Consider the following 20,518-nt stretch of genomic DNA (forward strand, 5'->3'; position numbering starts at 1 on the left):
TAACCGTTGTGAGGGCTCCGACTTGCCTTAAATGTATTTCCAGTCTCGCTCTGCTTGCCAAAGCCTTTCTCGTAGTTGGAGTCTGCAAAGCTTGTTGTAGTAATTAGTGTTGCCATGGGAGGAGACTCGACAGAAACACTACAAATGAGGGAGTGGAGAAAACAATAGAAAACAACACGGCTGCACATAAACATTTAAAGGGCGCCTATTTAAAAACCAAGAACAGTCATCGTGCACGCCTGCTTCAAAAAATCACGGACTGAATCACGCAGTGGAGGTATTGTCTGCTCGCTTATTCATTCGCCTTCACCTTTTGTGCAAGGAGATTGCTTTCCTTACTGTATAACATTTAGTATGTTGATGCTTATTCCTTGAGTATTGCATGATAAACAATTATAACAATATAAGATGCTGTATATGTCAAGTTGTTATAAATTTCACCCAGTCTTAATTTTATATTAACTTAGTACGTTTTACAAAATCGTGTAATGCGAGGTAGGAAGACTACATACAACTTAAAAGCTGTGATTTATTTGCGGAATTCTTGTCTTAAAATCAACGAAGTGTCTTTCTCGTTATTTGTCCCGACAGGTGCGATGGATTCGCCAGTTGCAGAGTGGCTGGACGGGGACTTAAACCAAGACTGCGGCTGCTCTCCTCTCCTGCCACAGTCGCCCATCTCTGACTTGTCATTAAGTATTGGGAATCTGTCTTGTCAAGAAAAGTACGTACGGAACGGTAAACGAGAGTGTTTCGTTCGGAAATCTTATCAGTAAGTGTAGATGGATGGAGAAGGTGTGAAATTCAAACGTAACGAAGTGGTATTAGTCTTTTTGTTGATTCTGTTTTGTTTTTATATAAATTTAGAGTTTCTTATAATAGATAGATAATGAAAAACAACGTATAAGCGACATTTTAAAGAAAACAATATGAATATTAAAATCTTATTCTAGGCTTTTCCCCGGCATTTATTAAACTTGCTGTGACTGTGTGTATAACCTCTAAGGTTCTTCTGTGATGTGTTAATAAAGTGAAACCGATCTGATTCCTGACAGCTTACTAATCCCATTCCCACAGCGATACCCTGAGAAGAAGGCTGAAGCTGTCGCCGGAGCTGCAGACTCCAAGCTCTAACTCGGCGAGCGACGTTTCCCCGGATACCAAGACGCTGTCAGGTTCGGACTCGCAGATTCGAGCTTCAGCACCTTTGTTCACAGGCTTCCCTTAGTTAGTTCCTCAAGCTTGAAAGCCGCTTGGTGTAATTAATTTTTCAAGCCTTAATTACTCTTTCACTTAAGGATGCCAAGCTCACAGTTCAATGCCTAGAGCTTGCTAATAATGCACAGTATATAAAACTTCAAAATATAAGTAAGGTTAAAATGCAAATCTCCATACTTGTTCAATTATAAAGTTCTGTTTAATGTATAGTTTCTATCTATCTATCTATCTATCTATCTATCTATCTATCTATCTATCTATCTATCTATCTATCTATCTATCTATCTATCTATCTTCACTTTATGTAAATCAATAAAACCATAATAATAGTAAAACTTTATATAGTAATAGAAATAGAAACCATAAATCTGGAAAAATGAACAACAGTTAAGTTTCTCACATTTAATTCAGTTTTATTTTTATCGAAATAGAGATTAATAGGTAATTGAAAGGTCATTTTCCTAGTTTACTGTATTATTTCCTGATGTTATGTCACTTGTTCTCCTACAGGAAGTCTCACTTCAGACACTGAAAATACAAAGAGTACTGAGAGGTATGCCAAAAAGTAGTCTAGACTTTAAAGATGGTAAAAAAAAAATGGCACATGGAATATCAAAAAGCAGTCTGTTTGCCCCAAGGATACTGTGTGGTTCCCTGTTAGGCCCATTGACTTAGTATTGGTTTAGCCTATCTGCAGTACATGCGGTATCATAGCAATCTCCAAGGATACTTTGGGCCAAAAGATGTTATCATTTATGTTACTTCCTGATACCTGCTGTTGATTAACCCATAATCTAAGATACCCAGCCCATATTACAAGGTTCATTTTGAATGAACTCTTATGAGTATAAAATTAATGATTGAAAGTGCATAAATGGTTTGAGTTATACTTTCCAGTGTTGCTTTAATATTGGTAAGCTGCATTGGAAAATGAAGAAAAAGTAACATAAATGTGTCGAAAAGGCACTTTAAACACAGATCTTACTAACATCTAGAAATAATGTATTTGTGAAAATGATTTGTGTGTATGATAAAATGGAGTGGTACCACATCTACCACTGGGCTTTGAACTGAACAGACTCCCATATCTCCTAATTTTAATGGGTGTCTTTATTAATCTCATATTTTTATCCCTTTTTCTTTAATAATACATTAATTAAATGAAATTAAATAGTAATATGTATATAGCACAAGTAATATAATCTAATTTCTGTCTACTTTTGTTGCCTATAGAAGGATTTTAGCAATAAGTATTAAACTTAATGTGATTAAATTCAACTTGTATGTAACGCAATATAAACATTAGCAGCTTTACAGAATTTAATATGGTAATAATACTGTACAAGTTGAGGCAGAGTGTGATGAGAATATATTGTAATGAGTATATAATAGGTTAACTGGTCTACAAAAATGTGTACTCACCTTTGGTTTGCCTCTTATACTGTATAAGCGTTTAACAATTTACATCATGATTGCTAATCACAGAAGTCCATCTTTATAAGCACTTTCAGAAATGTACAATGAAATGAGTTAATCAGTTCAATATTTTTGCACCTAGTTTAACTTTTGCTAAAGATAATTTAATTATTATACATATATCAGTATTTTTTGTGATTAATGAGCTATAGACTTTATTTTGTATATTTTCCAGGTGTTTCACCACAAACAGAAACAGCCATAAGCTGGTAAGTACCAACAATAATCAGCAGCAATGAAACAGCTTAATGTTATAAAGATACCATTGAATTAATACAGTGTGTTGTAATGCTAAAATTGATGTTTTCCAAATGAGAAATCACTTTTTTTGGGTACCTGCTTACTGCTAATACAGTGACAGAATGCAAAGTATAGCATATAGTGTACAGCACATACACTAAAATAATATTAAGAGAGTTCTAAAGATACCACTGTGGTGACAGTTTGTAATTCTAAAATTCATGTTTTACAGCTAAGAAATCATTGTTTGGAGTATTTCTTTTTTGCTAAGACAACAACAGAGCTTACTGTGTTGGAAAACAAAGCAAAGGATTGTCTGCATTACAATTAGTACTGAATTCTTCCTGTCTTTTATTGCAATATTTCTAGATCTGCATACTTCTGACATTATTTTTTATGTTCAATGCATTAAATTAATTTGTATCTATCTATCTATCTATCTATCTATCTATCTATCTATCTATCTATCTATCTATCTATGTGTTTATTTTGGCATTCATCTTAAGTGTCTGAGAATTTGAAACATAAGCATGTATTAGCTCTCTGGATTGGGGAAAAGTAGGGTTTTTAGTGTTGTTTAAGCTTAAAACATTTTAACTTTATTGTGATTTCCAGAGTTGATTTTATTTTTGATTTCACTGACTTTTAATGCAATCTTTTGTTTATACTGCATTGGACTGTTGAATTAAAAAATCACAAACATGAACATAAGCAAAAAGAAAAAAATTCACAGAATAGCATTAAAGTCTTGAGTAATGCAGTAGCTATAAGAGTTTGTAAATAAAAAGCAAACACACACCAGAAGATCATATCGTTAATTTCATAAATAGCATTTCAGATAACTTATGTTTTTGTAATTTAATTTTAAATGGAATAAGTGTCAATACAGCACCCACTCAAATGGGAAATGTAATAGCCAGCATGTTTTTCTGATTGCTTGTATATTCATTAACAGAAAAGGCAGAATGAAAGAAAAAGTTCAAAAAAGAGTGAGAGTGACTTCTTGGCGGACAAAGAAAATGTGAGTCCTATTCTGATTTAGAGTTACATTTTTTCTCTGTTCCTGCATTTGTCAAACCAAAACTATCTTTCATCAATTTGTCATAGTGGGCTTTTACCATGTATAGCACACTTGCTTTAATCTTTCAGCTTTTTTCTTCTTATTTCCAATTAAATGGAATTCAGTTTTTTTTATTTTTATTGTGCTCCTTATAAATTAACAATTTATTGGAATATTGCACTAAATTAACAATTTATAGGAATACTGCACTAACAGTAAATATTCAGTATGTAATTATAGGCCAGAAAGTAGCCTGTAAAAATGAAATGTTTTAGGTAGTTTTTTAGCTAGAAGCAGTACTTTCCTTTGCATTCATATATTACAAATTCAAATATTCTCAATTAAGAGTTGCTTTGGTGAACTGAGTTTGAAACTCTGTAACCCTCAAGCATGTGTAGACAGGAACAGCATCTCCCAAATTCATTTGTTCAGAGAAGTGACTTTTCTGAGAGTAGTTTGATACAGAGCAGTTAAGGTATGCAGCAGATGCGAGAGGTGACACTTTAGCAATGGCCTGTAACTACAGTAAACATGTTTAAAAGCAATTATGTAGCACAAGTACCTCAGACAGAAGCAGGGTGACTTCGGTATAAATTCTGAGTTTGCCAGATCATTCTTCACACTACAACATATTGGAGATTTTACAGAGTTTAGGTGTCCATAAGCTGAAGATTCTGCAGCCTGTAGTTATTCTGTCTGTCCATAGAGTTTTAAGATAGCCTGCACTGCTTACAGGATTTAAGAACAAATCTAAAATCAGTTCTAAACTGAAATCCAGTAAAAAAAAATAGGAGAATACAATATTTTGATCAAATTTATGATTCTTATAACCTGTGTTGTGCTGTTTTGAATTACTTCCAATAAGGTCCAAGATATTACAAGATAAGGGCAGTGTAGCATAAGACCCCATAATGAGTGTGCATGCCAGTATAATAGTAAAATAACTCTATACATTAGTGCTTAGCGCTCTGTAACTAGTTAGGCACTGACGTAACAGAAATGACAGCACTAGTGGTGGTAACAAACCTTGCCCACTTGAGAGCATAAAGGAGGGAATGCATGGGGCCACAGTGCCTCTCAAATAAAGCTGACAACAGAAGCCTAAACATTTTAGACCAAACAAAGCCTCAGGGGTTCAAGGATGGCAAGGAGAGCTCTAGCTCAGTGTCCATGTTGTCAGAAGCCCGATAAGTATGGAGTTTGTGAAAAGAGCTGGTGACAAGCACTTGAAGGCAAGAGAAGGAGAGGCCAGCATCTGACAAATAATAGAGGAAGCGAGAAATGAAGTGATTTGTGTGGTATTAGAACAGTTGTGATGAGAACAAGCCATCCAGCCTATTGCCTAAAAAAAAACCCAGTCAAGAGTTTAGGATCCTTATAGTCCTCCTCTCACCACACTTGTTGGTAATTTATTCAGGTTGTCTTTGATAAACTTTCTAACCTTTGTGTAAATTCTGCCCTTAACAAGTGTCCAACCAAGTCCCCATGTTCTTGCTGCAGAATTAATTATAAAGCTGCATGTTAGTGAGTAACTGGATGGGACACCCCGCAAAACAGATATGGAGCAGAACCTGTGTGGAAAGGACATAACCGTAGGGGTGTTTTTTTTTTTTGCTCCCTGTCTGAATTTTAATTAAAATGCATTTTTGGTATTATTCTATGCCCTCTGGCATCATTCATGTGATGGTGCGGTCGACTCGTTGCTGCCTCTGTCATTTTGAGAACACCTTGAACCCAACACCATCAAAAGTCATGACCGGGATGAGCTGAGCAGATGAGGATAAACACACCAAGCAAGGGGATGGTGAAAAGTACAAATGCTTTTTTAAAAAAAAAAAATCCCAAAACAAGTTGTCCAAAATGTGCAGTGGTCCAAAATTTCCATAAATATTCCATAAAATGAGTGCACGGTGGAGGTCAAAAATGTAAATAAATAAATCCATTAAAATGATTAGGTTAAAAGCCAGGGACAAAATATAAAAACAGCGAGCCCCATTGCTTCCCTTTAAAGACTAGCATCTCCTCCACTTATCCCATGTGGACCTTGTAATGTAAGGACGCCTGGTGACAGGGGCAGTCAACTATCTTCAATGGACTCTGTTCTCTGTCACCTTTCCTTCAGCATCTGCAGGGCAACCCGATGAGCTCCACGTGTCTCTCCTGCCGCTCACCTTGTGGGGACATGCCATCACTCAGGGCGCTTCTACTCCTAAAGAAAGTACTCAGTTGGAGTGCCCCTATCACCACCTCCGGTTTTCATGGCACTGAGGCTCACTCCCGACCACCTGTCTCACTCGATAAGCTTGGGTGCTCTCTCTCTCTCTCCATCTCTGCCTGAATTCCATTTCGCTTTCAACTTCCTTCTCTCTTTCACGGTCACTGGCCAATTTGTCTTCCTCCAATCTGCTTTTTATTTTTCTCCTTTCTTCCCTTCCTGCACTAACACTTCCCTTTTTAAAGCGGGGAATGGCACAGCTGTGGCAATCAGCAGCTCCCAGCGCCTGTACACTGTACACTAAGTGCAGGGCCATCCACAACTACTCTCCCCACCCTACCATGCCCCCCACACAAAGACACGAGTGCAGCAATTATTTATTTAAAACATGCTAATCAGCATCACTTTACTACATCATATCGTCATGTGTAAAAAGAATGAATTGAAGTATTATAATTGCAAATCATTTCTGCTAAATACAAATACGTATAATCAATGTCTTTTCAATGATTCCATCCACGCAAGAATTGTATATGCTTTTTCCATTACAGGATTGATTAGCTCCAAGTTTTTAGATCTTATATTTTTAGATTATATCTGTATATCTATATCACTTCACTGCTGTCTAGTGTTGCATCCATTGACAGATCTTTGTTATGCCTATTGCTGTCTGAAATTACTGCAGCTTCCATGTGGAGAAGCAGGTAAAAGAAATAAATATATTTTAATGTTCATTATATCTAAAGTTATTTTTATATTAAACTATAGAAAACATACAGAGTGAAACTATCCAGCCTGTTTAAAAGCCCCAGTCCACCAAAAATAAGAAAGGAATCTGAAAGGAGAAAAAGTAAAAGCCCAGAACATATGGTAAAAAGGGAGAAGAAATGTCAAAGGAGAAAAACAACTTCACAGGGAAAAACTTCAGAGACATGCGAGGTGAGTGATCGAGCAAAATGGTGTAACGGCTGAAGAGGAGCAATTTTTAAATGTGCAGTGAGATGTAAATTTTAGCCAGGTGTCCCACTTTAAACTATGGCATCTTTTTCACGGTACTGATCAACTAAATTTTACTATCAAATAGTTTTTCCAAGTCTTACCTATCACAATCATCTTTTATACATTAGAAAAAACACTGCTGCATAAAATATTGTATAGAGATTTTTAGTAAGCTGGGTCCATTTTGCCAACAATTACAAGACAGGAATTAATCCTAAATGGGAGATGCCATTCCATTCCAGAGCAAAATCACTCACATATTCACACCCCACTCATATTGGGCTATTTAAGGTTAAATAATCAACATTCCATCTTTGTAAGGTGGAATGAAACCCATGCAGGGAAAATGTGGAAATTCTACAAAAACAGTACCCAATTTGATCCATGTAGCTCTAAGCAGCAATGGTAATCATTACAGTCAGACAACACCCTATTGTCTTAATAAAATGAACAATAAATCATATAAACAAAAGTGCTATGTCAGTGTAAAATTTTAGGAGAAATGGCAAAGTTTAGCAATTAGTATGGAGTCGGGATATATAGATCTGCGTTGGGCTGACGTCCTGCCCGGGGTTTGTTTCCTGCCTTGCGCCCTGTGTTGGCTGGGATTGGCTCCAGCAGACCCCCATGACCCTGTAGTTAGGATATAGCGGGTTGGATAATGAATGGGTGGATGGATATATAGATGTCACCATGCATTGAACATGCAGCCATACCACATGCATTTCAGAATAGGTCATTCACCTGAAGCTAAGCATGTTAGGGCCCAGCCAGTACTCTAGAATAAGCTTGGGTTGCTGATGGAAGAGGTGTTGGCGAGGCCAGGTGGTGGCACCTACCCAGTGGTCTAAATGTGGATCCCAATGCCCACATTCACATGCATCCGATTGGAGCCCACACTTCCCAGGACACGATTATTTATTTTAAAACTGCACTGTACCACTGACCTCTTGTCACACTTCTATCCTTCCAATCATCCATCTATCCATTCATCTATTCCTGTTCAAACCTGCAAAATTCAATGCATGATATTGATATAACATAACTGTAGTTGTACATTTTCTAATTTGACAGGGGAAATGTTAAAATAGCAGCATTAGGCACAAGGCAGGAAACAGCCATTGAAGCCACTGTGTTGCAGGGTTCTTTCTGTATTTATTGAAAATTGATATACTGAAAATATTCACTTGCACATATTATTTATTGAAATTGTTTGCACAAATTCGTTATACATATTTTTAACTGGGCTCAAAACTATTTGAAAATTTGCAATATTTATATTTTATAATCATAAATAAATAATGTACATAACTACGTTATTGAACACAGGTTAGGATAAAGTAAAATCATAAAGGAAAAAGTGAAAAAATATTAGTCATTTTAAGTGTTTTAATGCTATACAGTATTAAGAAACAGATACAGACCTGTATTATATCAGTGTTTAGTCAATGCAGTCACATGTTGGTGCAGCAGTTGATAATGTTGTCTTGCACATGGGGAGTTTAAACACTTTTTCTTTGTGTTTTCTACAAGTACTCCAGTTTACCTCAGATATCTCTCAGAAATAAAGGTTAGGTTGTCTGATGACCCTGAACTGGTCCAGTATGAACGACTGAGCTAGTGTCTGCATTAGTATGCTCTTTAATGGACTGGTGTCCCATTGAGGGTTTCTGTCTGGCAACTCATTGTTGTGTACGCTATGCTGATGCACAGAAGGAAGGTAAACAGAAAAGCAACACTTGTACAGTGTAATAGGACAGGTTTGCTAATCCAATTTTCTTAAATGGCACTTGGAGTCATCTTATCTTTATCCTTTTGTTTAATTTCTCCCCAAATCCTACAGCTGAAGCCCAAAAGGCAACTCTCCCCAGGTAGTATTCTGGATGCTGCAGAAAAAGAAGGAAACCTAATTGGAGATTTCAGTAAGGTATTACAAGGGGACCGTACGGAAGTTGGTGATGCTGTGCACTTTAAAACTCTTAATGTTTATTTAATAGTAAATCACTGTCTATCACTTGCATATAAATTATTTCATTTTAACCTACTTTTATAATGCTGGTGTCATCCAGATACAGCCTCCCCAGTTCAAGTACCATTCCTGTTGCTTACATGCTGCTTACATGGAATCTGCACATTTGTTGACTGGCTCCTCCCACATCGCATTTATGTTAAAAGGGCATTCCTAATGGGCCCCACCACCAGTGTGTGTGTGTGGGTGTTTGTGTCATTGGGCCATATGATGGACTGAAATCTTGTCCAGTGTTCTTTACTTCCACCCAGTGCTACCAGGACAGGCTAAGGCCATCCTCAACCCTGAATAGCCTATCTTATATATAAACGTCTATGCGTGGAAGTGTGTGTGTCTGTCTATCTGGCCCAGATGTGAGAGGTGGAGTCAGGGTAAGGGCTCCACCTCTGAGGATACACAAGCGAGGCCAGCACATCAGCAAAACGAAACCTCCGAAGAAAGAGTCATTTGCTTCATCAGCAAAACAGTATCCCTTTTCCTCCTGGCACTAATACACAAGTGAGGCAAGCACGTCAGCAAAACGAAACCTCAGAAGAAAGACAGTCGCTTAGCCGCTAATGCACAAACGATGCAAGCATGTTGGCAAAATGAAACCTCCTAGGAGAGAGATATCCAGAGTAATTTATTACCTGACATTACTACATTTCAATTGTTTTCTGACAATTTCAATAGTTTCTAGGAACCTGAGCTTTTTATAGCACAGGCTTACACAGCTAGTAATATATTTTATTATAATGGTGTACTGTACTGAGTCTGAATCCTTGTCATTGCATATGTGGAGTGTGCACATTTTCCTAATGTCTGATTAACATTTTACATCTCAAAGACATTCATGTTAGATCGATCCTGTATTCTGATGGGTTTACATGCAAGTGTGTCTTGAGATAGACTGCCACCATACTGAGGGCTGCTGGGACCTTGGGGTTTTATGAATGTACAGTATATTATATATTTCCTCATTCAATCTTAAACTAGATTAAGTGGGTTTGATAATGAATGAATATATCTTATTCTTCTTATTATTTTTATTCTTACTCTTCTTCTCTTTCTCTCTCACTCTCTAGGTTACAATAAACATCTTTTATTAGATAGGATTAATCCCTTCCTTCCATGGATCCTTCCATCCATTTACGAAATGCTTGCTTAACTTCAGGTTTTGTAAAATACAAAGCTTACCCCATCAGCAGTTGTCCCTAGGCAGCCCACTCAAAGTCCATCAAAGACCGCTCATGCACATGCCCACACAGTGCCAGTTTAGAAATGCTGTGAAGCCCAACATGCACATGTCTGGAATGTGGGAGGAAACTGGCATACCAAAAGAAAAACAATGAGGACTAGGAGAGGACATGCAAACTCACACATACTGACCAATCCAGAATATGACCCCTGGGATCCAGAGCTGTGTGGCAGCAGTCCTATACTAGGTCACTATAAATTATATTATACTTAGTTCAAATATTAGGAGGGTGATGATGAAAACTCAATTATGATTTCAGAGAGTGAGAAGAAAGAAAAGGAAACCATGTTGTATTAGATAGGATTAATCCCTTCCTTCCATGGATCCTTCCATCCATTTACGAAATGCTTGCTTAACTTCAGGTTTTGTAAAATACAAAGCTTACCTGATGAATCATGTCCTCAAGTCAGAATTAAAGACATTTTAGCAACAGAGGAATAAATATATTCCTTCTTTCTACTGTATTTATTTCTTTTGTGTAATAGTTTATTATTCAAACAAAGCTTTAACAGCAAAAAATTGAAAATGTATATTTTAGATTTACGAATATTAAGTTTCTTAATATATAATTAAGTTAGATGGAAAATATTATTATGTGATATCTTTATAGAAATAATATACCTTAATTTTTAAGATTATTAAATGCTTTTTGACAGCCCTATCTTCTTCAGTTAGAAAAAGGAGATCACCAGGACCTACAATATGTTTCATCACATGTTGTAAGTATTGGAAATAAATCATTTCATTTCTCAAATACAGTATGTCTATGTTTTACTGATTCCCCAATCATTCATTAAATTGGGAAACATTTATAGCACCAGTTTCTAACTACATAATTTTAATATTTTCAAATTTTGAGGTCACAGTAAACAAAATAATGCAATCCACTTAGTCCACTGATGCATTTTGGTTCTTTTCTCAGCTCAAATCTGAGGGAAATACATAAGAATATCCTGAGTAACCTGCCACCTTATTTATGCATTTTCCCAAGGACAAAGAACTAACCTGATGAATATGAAAAGGAAACATCCAGTATTAGCCAATTGAGTTGAATAAATTGTTCATGTTCAACTTGTTTTTTTTTTTTCATGTGTACACAGTATGATAAAATTCTTACAGTACATGTGTGTCTCACATGACATATCTTATATCATCAGCTTTCGTATGCTCCTAGAATAACTTAGCAGTTGTCCCAGGGCAATCATTCAAATTTTTAAAAAATCAGCTTTTAATATCAGCCTTTAATACAATAATGGAGGATCTCTAAGGGTGTTATACTCAGGTTCTCTAAAGTGCTAAGATGACTACAGATTGTGCGCAGTTCAGGTTACCACAATACAAAAAGACATTGCAGTTCTATAAATGGGGCAGAGAATAACAAATAAGTGCAGCTCTACTCCAAGTTTCTCAAAGGAATCAATAAAGTGATAGTAAATCTAGTATTGGGAGTTATTATTATTATTGTTCTTATTAGTATTGTGGGTTTTGTGATGCTTAAAATAATTAACCTGCATTTTACAATGATTCTGTCTATAATAATTCTGTACATTCTTGATTATTAAGGGGCCATAGAGTACTGACCTGTTGAATGTTGGTTGGACATGCAAGTAAGAATTTCCCCATACAATGTCCATGTGACAATACTTCTCCTAGTACTACTGTATGGTTGCTTTAACACATATAACACACATTTTTTAATAACAGATTTAAAAAAAATCACCTACCTTAGAAATTTAAATGATGACAAATGTTGTAATGTTTGTAAGCTTTGTGAATTTTACACAAGTTTTTGTGAATGAGAAAGGAAGAATCTTTTTTCAATTCAGATGGTGAATTCTGCATGCTTATGATGTCAGAAACTGATTTTAAAGCTAACTGCATGAACATGGATGACCATGCTGGGGCAAAAACTATTTTGTTGTTCCTTGAACAAAAGAAATGTGATGCGTTTAGATCATTCTGTCTCCACAAGCTAAGGATAATACCATAACAGCAATTAATGCAAAAAACAGACAATACATGAAAGAAACACTCAAACAGCTATCAGTAATTTTAGCTTTTGAGAAACCCTTTCACCAGGGGATACAACTGTCCCTGAATCCAGTGGCGTGAGTGCTCCTGTAATATTTGCCTGAATTATTGAAAGGGAAATGTGGCTGTGGATGATGGCTGAGGACTTCATTAGTACTGTCTTACCTTTATGAAGCTGTATGTAAAGATGTCCTGAAGTCCTGAAGACTGAGTATTCACAGAAGTTAATTTAACATAACACTTCATTCTCAAACCAACTATATCCAGGCCAGGAATGCAGGGACCCTTAGCCTATCACTATGGCACTGGAAGCAAAGTAGAGAGCAGCCCTGAATAGTCCATTGTTGTTCCACTCCTGCATACACCCACTGTGCCAATTTGGAATCACCAAGTAAACTAACCAACCTGCCTGTGGGGATATTGGAGGGAACCAGAATACCTGAAGGAAAAGACATTCAGATATAGGGAAAACTCCACACACATATCAACCAGGTGTAGTGCTCAAACCCAAGACACTGGATATGTGAGATGGCCACATTACTCACTGTGCTGTTGTGCTACTTGTGGTTAGTTGAGAAAAAAGATTTGCATAACGCAACACTTTTCATGTGCTAATACAATGAAAATTCTTTACATCTGTAAGATACAGTCCCTTTTCAAAAGAGCAAGTAGGTGGCAGATAGGAGGAGTGGAGAAGGGAAGAATCATTTTCTTAGAGTTGTGTGGTGTGTAAGATATTTGTGAAAATAAACACACCTGGAACTGTGTCTGTGCTGCTGCGTCTAGGGTTTTGGGTGCTGCAATGCATCCTAGTGGTCACATTGGCTATTTTAAATTTGTCATGTGTGGGACTGTGGATGTGTCAGTAGGCACTATGATGAGCTGTCATCCAATCCATGGCTGGTTCCTGTTTTGTGCGTGTTGCTACTGGGACAAGTTTTGGTACCCTATGACCCTGAATTAGATTAAGCAGATATGAGAATGTTGTGCTATGCTTTATGAAATGTATTAAATAGTTGTGTGTTCTCTAGACTTACATACTGTATAAAGGAAAATTTATTTTGAGCCATTGTGAGAGAGACAGGAACATGGCTTCAGAGGTCTTGATAAGTGAGGGTGTTGGTGCCCTACATAAAGACTGCAATAGTTGCAAGGGGAATGACTAAATGACAGTTTTAAATCTTGTGTGCTGCGGTATTTCCAGTTGTTCCATGTGTGTGGCTTTATCTATAAGCAAATATTGCTCTTGAATTATTACAATATGTTTCTGGTTTACTGCATGATGCTTTAAAAACAAACTCTGTGGCTGTAGGTCTACAGAGGACATTTAACTACCATTAATAAAATCAATCAGTCTAATAAGTGACTTAAGACTACGTAACCTGTAAAGCTTGGTAAACACAAAACTGAGAAAGCATCCAAAATAACATCTGTTATGATGTAATTTTACAAGATTTTAAAAGCTAGCACAATTGGAATATGGAAGCAGCTGTGTTGTACTGCATATTAACATTTATTATTTACTTATTTCACAGGTGGCTTCACTCCTAAAGGGAGAATATGACAGTATTGTGAAAAAATATCAGATTATTGATTGTCGGTATCCCTATGAGTATGAAGGAGGCCATATCAAGGTAATTTTCAAGCTTTTAAAAGAGTTATTAGGTGAATTTGAAAAAATGGAATGGGATATTCGGAAAAGAGAGTTTATATGAAATGTCATTACAGGGAGCTACAAACATATATAATGAAGCCCAGCTGCAGGCTGCAATGTTTCAGGAGGTGTGTCAAAGTCCATCAAAAAACAGTTACGTAGATGACAAGGAATTGACAGAGAAGATATCACTACAAAGTCCACCTAGCAGATGTACCTTTGGGAATAGTCCCACATCTAGATATCTATTACAGGACAGTCAACACTCAGCAAACACAGAGCTGGAGGACTTTGCTATGTCTGTGAAAGATCAAAGTCCTTCAGCTGTTAGTTCATCCTATGACGCCTCAGCTCAAAGAACTTTGATCATCTTCTACTGTGAATTCTCATCAGAACGGGGACCCAGGATGTAAGTATTATTTTTCATCTATCTATCTATCTATCTATCTATCTATCTATCTATCTATCTATCTATCTATCTATCTATCTATCTTATAATAGTTCCTTTTGATTGATCTATCTATAAATGCATTACTGGACACTCCTTATCAATCAATCATTGAATCTATCAAAGTTCATGATATTACAATATGAAATACTGATGTTTTTAAGATTTTTTTGTCATTGATTAACACAGAAAAGAAAAATATCAAAATTCTACTGAATGCTATAAATTTAATTGTAAATCTAGTAAATAAGAGATCTTGCAAGTATTTGCTCTGTATTTGGGTTACTGTGGGGGATAAGCCTGTATCAGTTTTAAGACAATTCAGATTGTGTCAAACTTCTGGATAATTGCTGTCCAGCCCTCAGATTGACCATTGGTGGAAAGAAATATTCAACTTTTGCTTTATACTGTATTCTTTGATTTATCTGCCAATCCAGAACAGTGACCTTTAGTAATTACAGCCACTAGGTCTGTATGTTTTGTGTCACTGTCTATCTTAAAGATGCATCTTCCCCCAAATCCCAGGTCTCTTGCAGATTCAAGCAGCTTGTTTTCTTTACATTGCTTTATCCATTTTATGATCTGTCTTCACAAGTCCTCTACACAGATAATCACTCAGTAACAATGATGCTGACAACACCCAAATTCACAGCCAGACACATACATCAAATATAGTGCTTGATGATGAAGACAAAAGCGTTGGTTTTGGCTCCATAAGACCCATGTTTGGTTCCAGTGTCTCTCTATAGCCTTCAGACAAAAAATGAATGAGATGTTATTGTTTTTCGAATGTTACCTTTTATTTGCACTTGTGACATTCCAGTATATTAAGCACAAAGACAACTACTGTCATAAAAAATGGTCTCCCTCTTTTTAGCAAAGGAAAACTTTGATTTTTTTTTAGCTTGCTGAAGGCTTCCTGGTTCCATTCCTGAAATGCAATCTTCTGACTCAGATATGCAGAATTTAGGTGACACCCTTCTCTACACTTACAGGTGGTGTTCTTACCTTGGTGTGCTCCTGCTCAGTACACTCCTGTGTGAAAATATCTAATATTAAATTAATATAAATAAAAGTTACTTTAGCTTAACAGACTATTCATGACTATGAATATTTATTTTACAGCTTCTTGAGCCTTGTTGTAATCTTACGCCCTTGTTATGAAAGGTTCACTGCACACACCCACCCAATGAATCATAGTTATGGGACATAAAATGGAGTTTGAGGAACTATTGTGGATTTTGTGATCACTTTGCAACTTCATTTTAGACTAGTTATAATCTTCTTCCTGTATTTTTAATAACACTACAATTATGCTAATATCAAGAGAGAGAGAATATTTCAGTGATCAAAACAATTGTTACATATAGTGAAACATAATGGCTTCTTTTGTGATGAGTTTCTTATTGTATTGCCAACCTAATAATTCCCAGGCATGGGGCATGAACCTGCATCTGGCTTGAGCACTCCATTGGCCCAGACTGATAAGATTATATCCCAATGATAGAGCAGCTTGAGGAAGGGACACTATCAATACTACAGTAGGGTGTGTACAGTACAATGATATTAACAACTGACTGGGTTACATAAAAATTCCTTCAGCTCTAAAATGCCTTTTTATTCTTTTAAATAGCTCTTCACTGGGTACTGTAGTGATCCACTCACTTGAAGTAGTCAAAGTGGTGTGAGGCTTCCAAAATGGCCATGAAAACAGGCCAGAAACTCAATCATTCTACCCAGAGGGGTGCACACTGACACATGCAGCCAGAAATACACCAAGACTGTCTGTCTTCAGCCTACGCTAGGGCCGAAATGCACTTCTAAATCAAACTTCAAAAATATATTCTTAAATGTCCCAATTATATTAAAAATGCCCAACTAGAGAAGGGATGACAATAAACCTTTAGCTAGGTGATTAAAAAGGCCAACAAGGACTCTTCATAAATATTTTTTAAATACTCTAAATAATAAAAGGAACATGAAAGAACAGAAAGGTACAAAATTAATTACCTAAAAACGGGAAGACCTGTAGTAAACAGAGACCCTATGCACAATCCAAAAAGAGTGGTAAAAAAAACAAAGCAAGAACATCAAAAACCAAGAAGTCCAATAACAACAATAAGCAAAAAGAGAACTCGCCAACACCCAGCACATACCATGTTTTCCTGAGGGACTGCAACTCCCATAAGCCTTTACAGAGCTGGAAGCAGTCCCTTAACATAGATTTACGGGTGGCTCCACATCATGGGGCACCACCAACAAAATATAAGGAACATGGAAAAACAAATTCCAACACTTAGAAACTAAATAAGAATCAAAATTGAAAAAAACACATAATTACATAAATGAGGAACATAAATAAGAATAATAATTAAAGAATTAAAAATGAATGAAAAAAGCATAAAAAGGAATTTAAACATAAGCTGGGGGGACCCTGGTTTGAACATAACAGGTAAATCACTGAATGGTTACACATTTATGACTATAATACAATAACTAATAAGTAGCAAACCTTAACATTTACACACATAAGCATACATATGATGTTGAGCAGATGATAATGTTGAAATTAATTTCAATGATTCATGTAAAAATAATTATAATATATAATATTATGCCATTGAGATGGAGGGAGAAAATGTTGGAAATGACTGTGAAAATGACCTACAATAAGTTTGTTGCCATCAATCCTAATCTTTTCACTAAATCCAAACAGAAGCCAAAATTCCAAGCTAGACAATCAATGCTGAGGGTCAGGATATTGAAAGTCAAACACAGAAATGTGCACGCTAATTTACAGGATCTATCCAGAATCTTGGATAACTAGGAAGTGTGCAACACTGACCTTTTCCTATAACATAAATTCAAAAAACAAGAACAAAAAGGCAAACCACGGAGATAAATAAACCGATCCATAATCCAGATATCAAGAGCCAGAAAACTAGAGCCAAGGATAAAACAAAAACACAGAAATATGAACATTTATAAAAACTGTAATGCAAAAGTGGGATCAGGGCAACAATAGCTGATAGAAGAAGTTAACTAATCCATCAGTGACACATTGGAGCCTCTCAGCCCATTCTAAAGGCTGAGGGCAGTCTGTCAGATCCAGCATTATGGGACCCTTCCCCTTATGATCAACATACAGTTTCCAGCACAAAGAACAAACTAAATTAATAAATTTACATTAACATAAGATGATAGGAGAAGTGGAACAAAGTAGAACAGGGGGATCAATAACAGTTCTTAATGATTACCATTGCTTTATTTTGGAGCCAATCATTATAAAACCTAATTGCAGCTTTAATCAGAGTATGCTAAACTACCCTAATGGGTCTTTAGCCTGGATGTAAATGCTGAGGTCAAAGGGGAATCTCGTATATATAAGCAGTCAAATCATTTAATTCTTTGGGGTCCTATAGTAAAATCTCATACTCTTATAATAGTTTTGTTACATTTTTAGAAGACTAGGATCATAAGATTTTATTATACAATTTAGTATGTATTTGTTAAGTTAGTAGGACCAAAGCCATTTAAAGCTTTATATTTAAGAAGAAGGATTTTGAATTCAGCCCTAAACATAACTGGATGCCAATGTAAAAACATCAGAACACGAGTTATGTAGTCATAGCCCCTAGTTCTAATAAACATCCTAGTACATATTAAACCTAGATTTATATGAATGATATATCCTTCTGGTTTGACCAAAGTTTGTGTCCTGGAATGAGGGTGGAATGATGTGAGGGTCTCAGCCATAGAAACCTAACCCCATCATGTTGTATTTTTTTTTTTATTTCTTTTAACACAATATACTGGTCTTTCTAATTTCCTTCTCTGCGTTTCTGCCTTTCAGACTTTTTCTGGTATTAAACCTACCCAAATGAGTTTGTATTCTACATACCCTCAAATCACTCATACAGTATAATTTGTTGTCAACATTCAGCATAATTTGAATGACTATATGATTTTGGAGAAAAATGAAAAGAATGTAAAGAAAAACTTACACAGGCAAGAGAAGAATGTGCATTCTACATAGAAACAGAGCATTTTCAGCATTATTTTTATGTAATTAATAAATATGAATTCTACTTATACTTTGATATTACACAGTTTTGTGTTGACTAATCACAAACAAAATCTATCCTTTATAATATTGTGTTGATAAGAATTACTTATGAACGCTATGAAATCAATTAATATTTTTGTGCAGCGCCTCCTGACTCACTGGTACAAGAAACCCCACATGTATAATATACTGTTGGACTCGTCTTAATGTCTGTTTATGTAAGCCATCAAACTTTATTGGGATTCTCCCTATTTTGGCCCTACAGACCCAAAAAATATTGTTTTTAGGCCATTTTTGGATTATACTTTTTGCTGATATTATATCCTTGTGATTGAAAAGTAAACCAATAGATGTCTTCAGCTCAAATGATCAGAGGGACTTGAATTTGGACATGCCACATCAACTGACCCCCGAGGTCCACCATTTAATGGGATACGAGGGGTCAAATTTACTATACGCCTTTTTTCCAAACATTGAAAAAATGGGGATTGATAATATAGACATATGGAATGATGTTTTATGCTATATATATATTTTATAGGCTGCTGATCACAAATATGAAACATCAGTGATTATTAATGTGATGTTATTTTTGAATTTTGACCCTTTACTGGGGATCTATCCCTCTATGAGCCTTATCAGAAGGTGAAGAACGACAATTTTCTATTACAATCAAAATTTACATGTAAATTGAAGCACACATTCATATTAGTTTAAATATTTAACACAGCAATTTTTTATTATGTACTTCTACCTCATTAAGTAAATCATTACATTTCTTATGAACACCCTAAATGAGGGTGGCTTACAGTAAGCCAGACGTTTTTTATTTCCTTTTCTGTTTTTTCTATTCAAAGTTGCCGACATCTACGAAAAATAGACAGGAACATTAATGTTTACCCACAGCTCTATTATCCAGAGCTCTACATCCTAAAGGGTGGTTACAAGGAGTTTTATTCCCAATTTAAGGTAAGTCAGTTTCCTGATTGTTTAATATATGCATCCTTAACAAAGATTTTGAATTATGAACTTAACTTAAATATTATCGGGGTGGGCAATATTGCTGTATCTGAGCTTTTTCAAGCGCATTCCTTAAATATATCAAGTGATAACCACTCTAACTGTCTGCTTTACCCTTAGAGTGTCTGTGAGCCATGCAGCTACCTGCCAATGCTGCATAAGGACTTTAGCGAACAGCTGAGGAGGTACAGAAGGAAGAGACGATTCCGATCAGTTCAGTTTAGAAGAAAACAGCTCTTTGAATCAGAAATAGATGTGCAATAATGACAATGACAAACACAAACAGATTAGTTAATGATGGGTGATTTGATGTTTTTGGTATGACTTGTATGCATATGAGCAAACTGAGAATTGAAATAATGGACGAGGCTCAGATTTAGTGCGTATGAAAGTAGTAAGGATCATAGCTGCCTTTTATTGTATGTATGTAAGCATAAACTAGACTAGATAATATCAAATGATAGCATTACGACAGCAGCTGTGCCTTTCATTGTGATATTATTTGTTTACAATGATAAAAATCCTTTTGATACTGTAAGTCTATTTATTTTTATACAACTATTTATTAACTACAACAACTACTCATGTTTTATTTATACTGTGTATTTATACTGTGGAATATGGCAATGAATTTCTTACTGTGAAAGAAAGGTACAAATATGTATAGAAAAAATAATGTAATAATATGATTTTATATTAAATAATTATGAAAAGATTGAGAATCATGTTGCTCATGGCTTTGTTGCAAAAGGTTCACTCAGGACTTCTTTTTATTTGTAATGTTCTTTTTTTTTGATCAGATTTATGTTCAGATTTATTAACAGA

The 20,518-nt window shown here is 35.7% G+C and overlaps 1 protein-coding gene across 1 annotated transcript; it reads left to right on the forward strand.

Moving 5' to 3' along the window:
- Positions 1-305: 305 nt before the first annotated feature.
- Positions 306-20,312, forward strand: cdc25d (cell division cycle 25 homolog d). The gene is made up of 13 exons (XM_039774284.1): positions 306-352; positions 592-724; positions 1,078-1,175; positions 1,729-1,771; positions 2,870-2,903; positions 3,890-3,955; positions 6,978-7,148; positions 9,052-9,135; positions 11,131-11,193; positions 14,041-14,139; positions 14,234-14,568; positions 19,531-19,642; positions 19,814-20,312. The coding sequence occupies exons 2-13, from the start codon at positions 597-599 to the stop codon at positions 19,955-19,957; spliced, it is 1,377 nt and encodes a 458-aa protein (XP_039630218.1). The 5' UTR covers positions 306-352; positions 592-596; the 3' UTR covers positions 19,958-20,312.
- The last annotated feature ends 206 nt before the right edge of the window (positions 20,313-20,518 follow it).

Source organism: Polypterus senegalus, chromosome 1 (genome assembly GCF_016835505.1).
Source record: "Polypterus senegalus isolate Bchr_013 chromosome 1, ASM1683550v1, whole genome shotgun sequence".
Lineage (NCBI taxonomy): Eukaryota > Metazoa > Chordata > Cladistia > Polypteriformes > Polypteridae > Polypterus > Polypterus senegalus.

Excerpts from the sequence above, each read along its gene's own strand:
- cdc25d (XM_039774284.1), top strand. The coding sequence starts at position 597 with ATGGATTCGCCAGTTGCAGAGTGGCTGGACGGGGACTTAAACCAAGAC. Across the intron at positions 3,956-6,977 it reads TCTTGGCGGACAAAGAAAAT|AAAACATACAGAGTGAAACT; the intron begins GTGAGTCCTATT and ends ATTAAACTATAG. Across the intron at positions 14,140-14,233 it reads ATGAAGGAGGCCATATCAAG|GGAGCTACAAACATATATAA; the intron begins GTAATTTTCAAG and ends ATGTCATTACAG.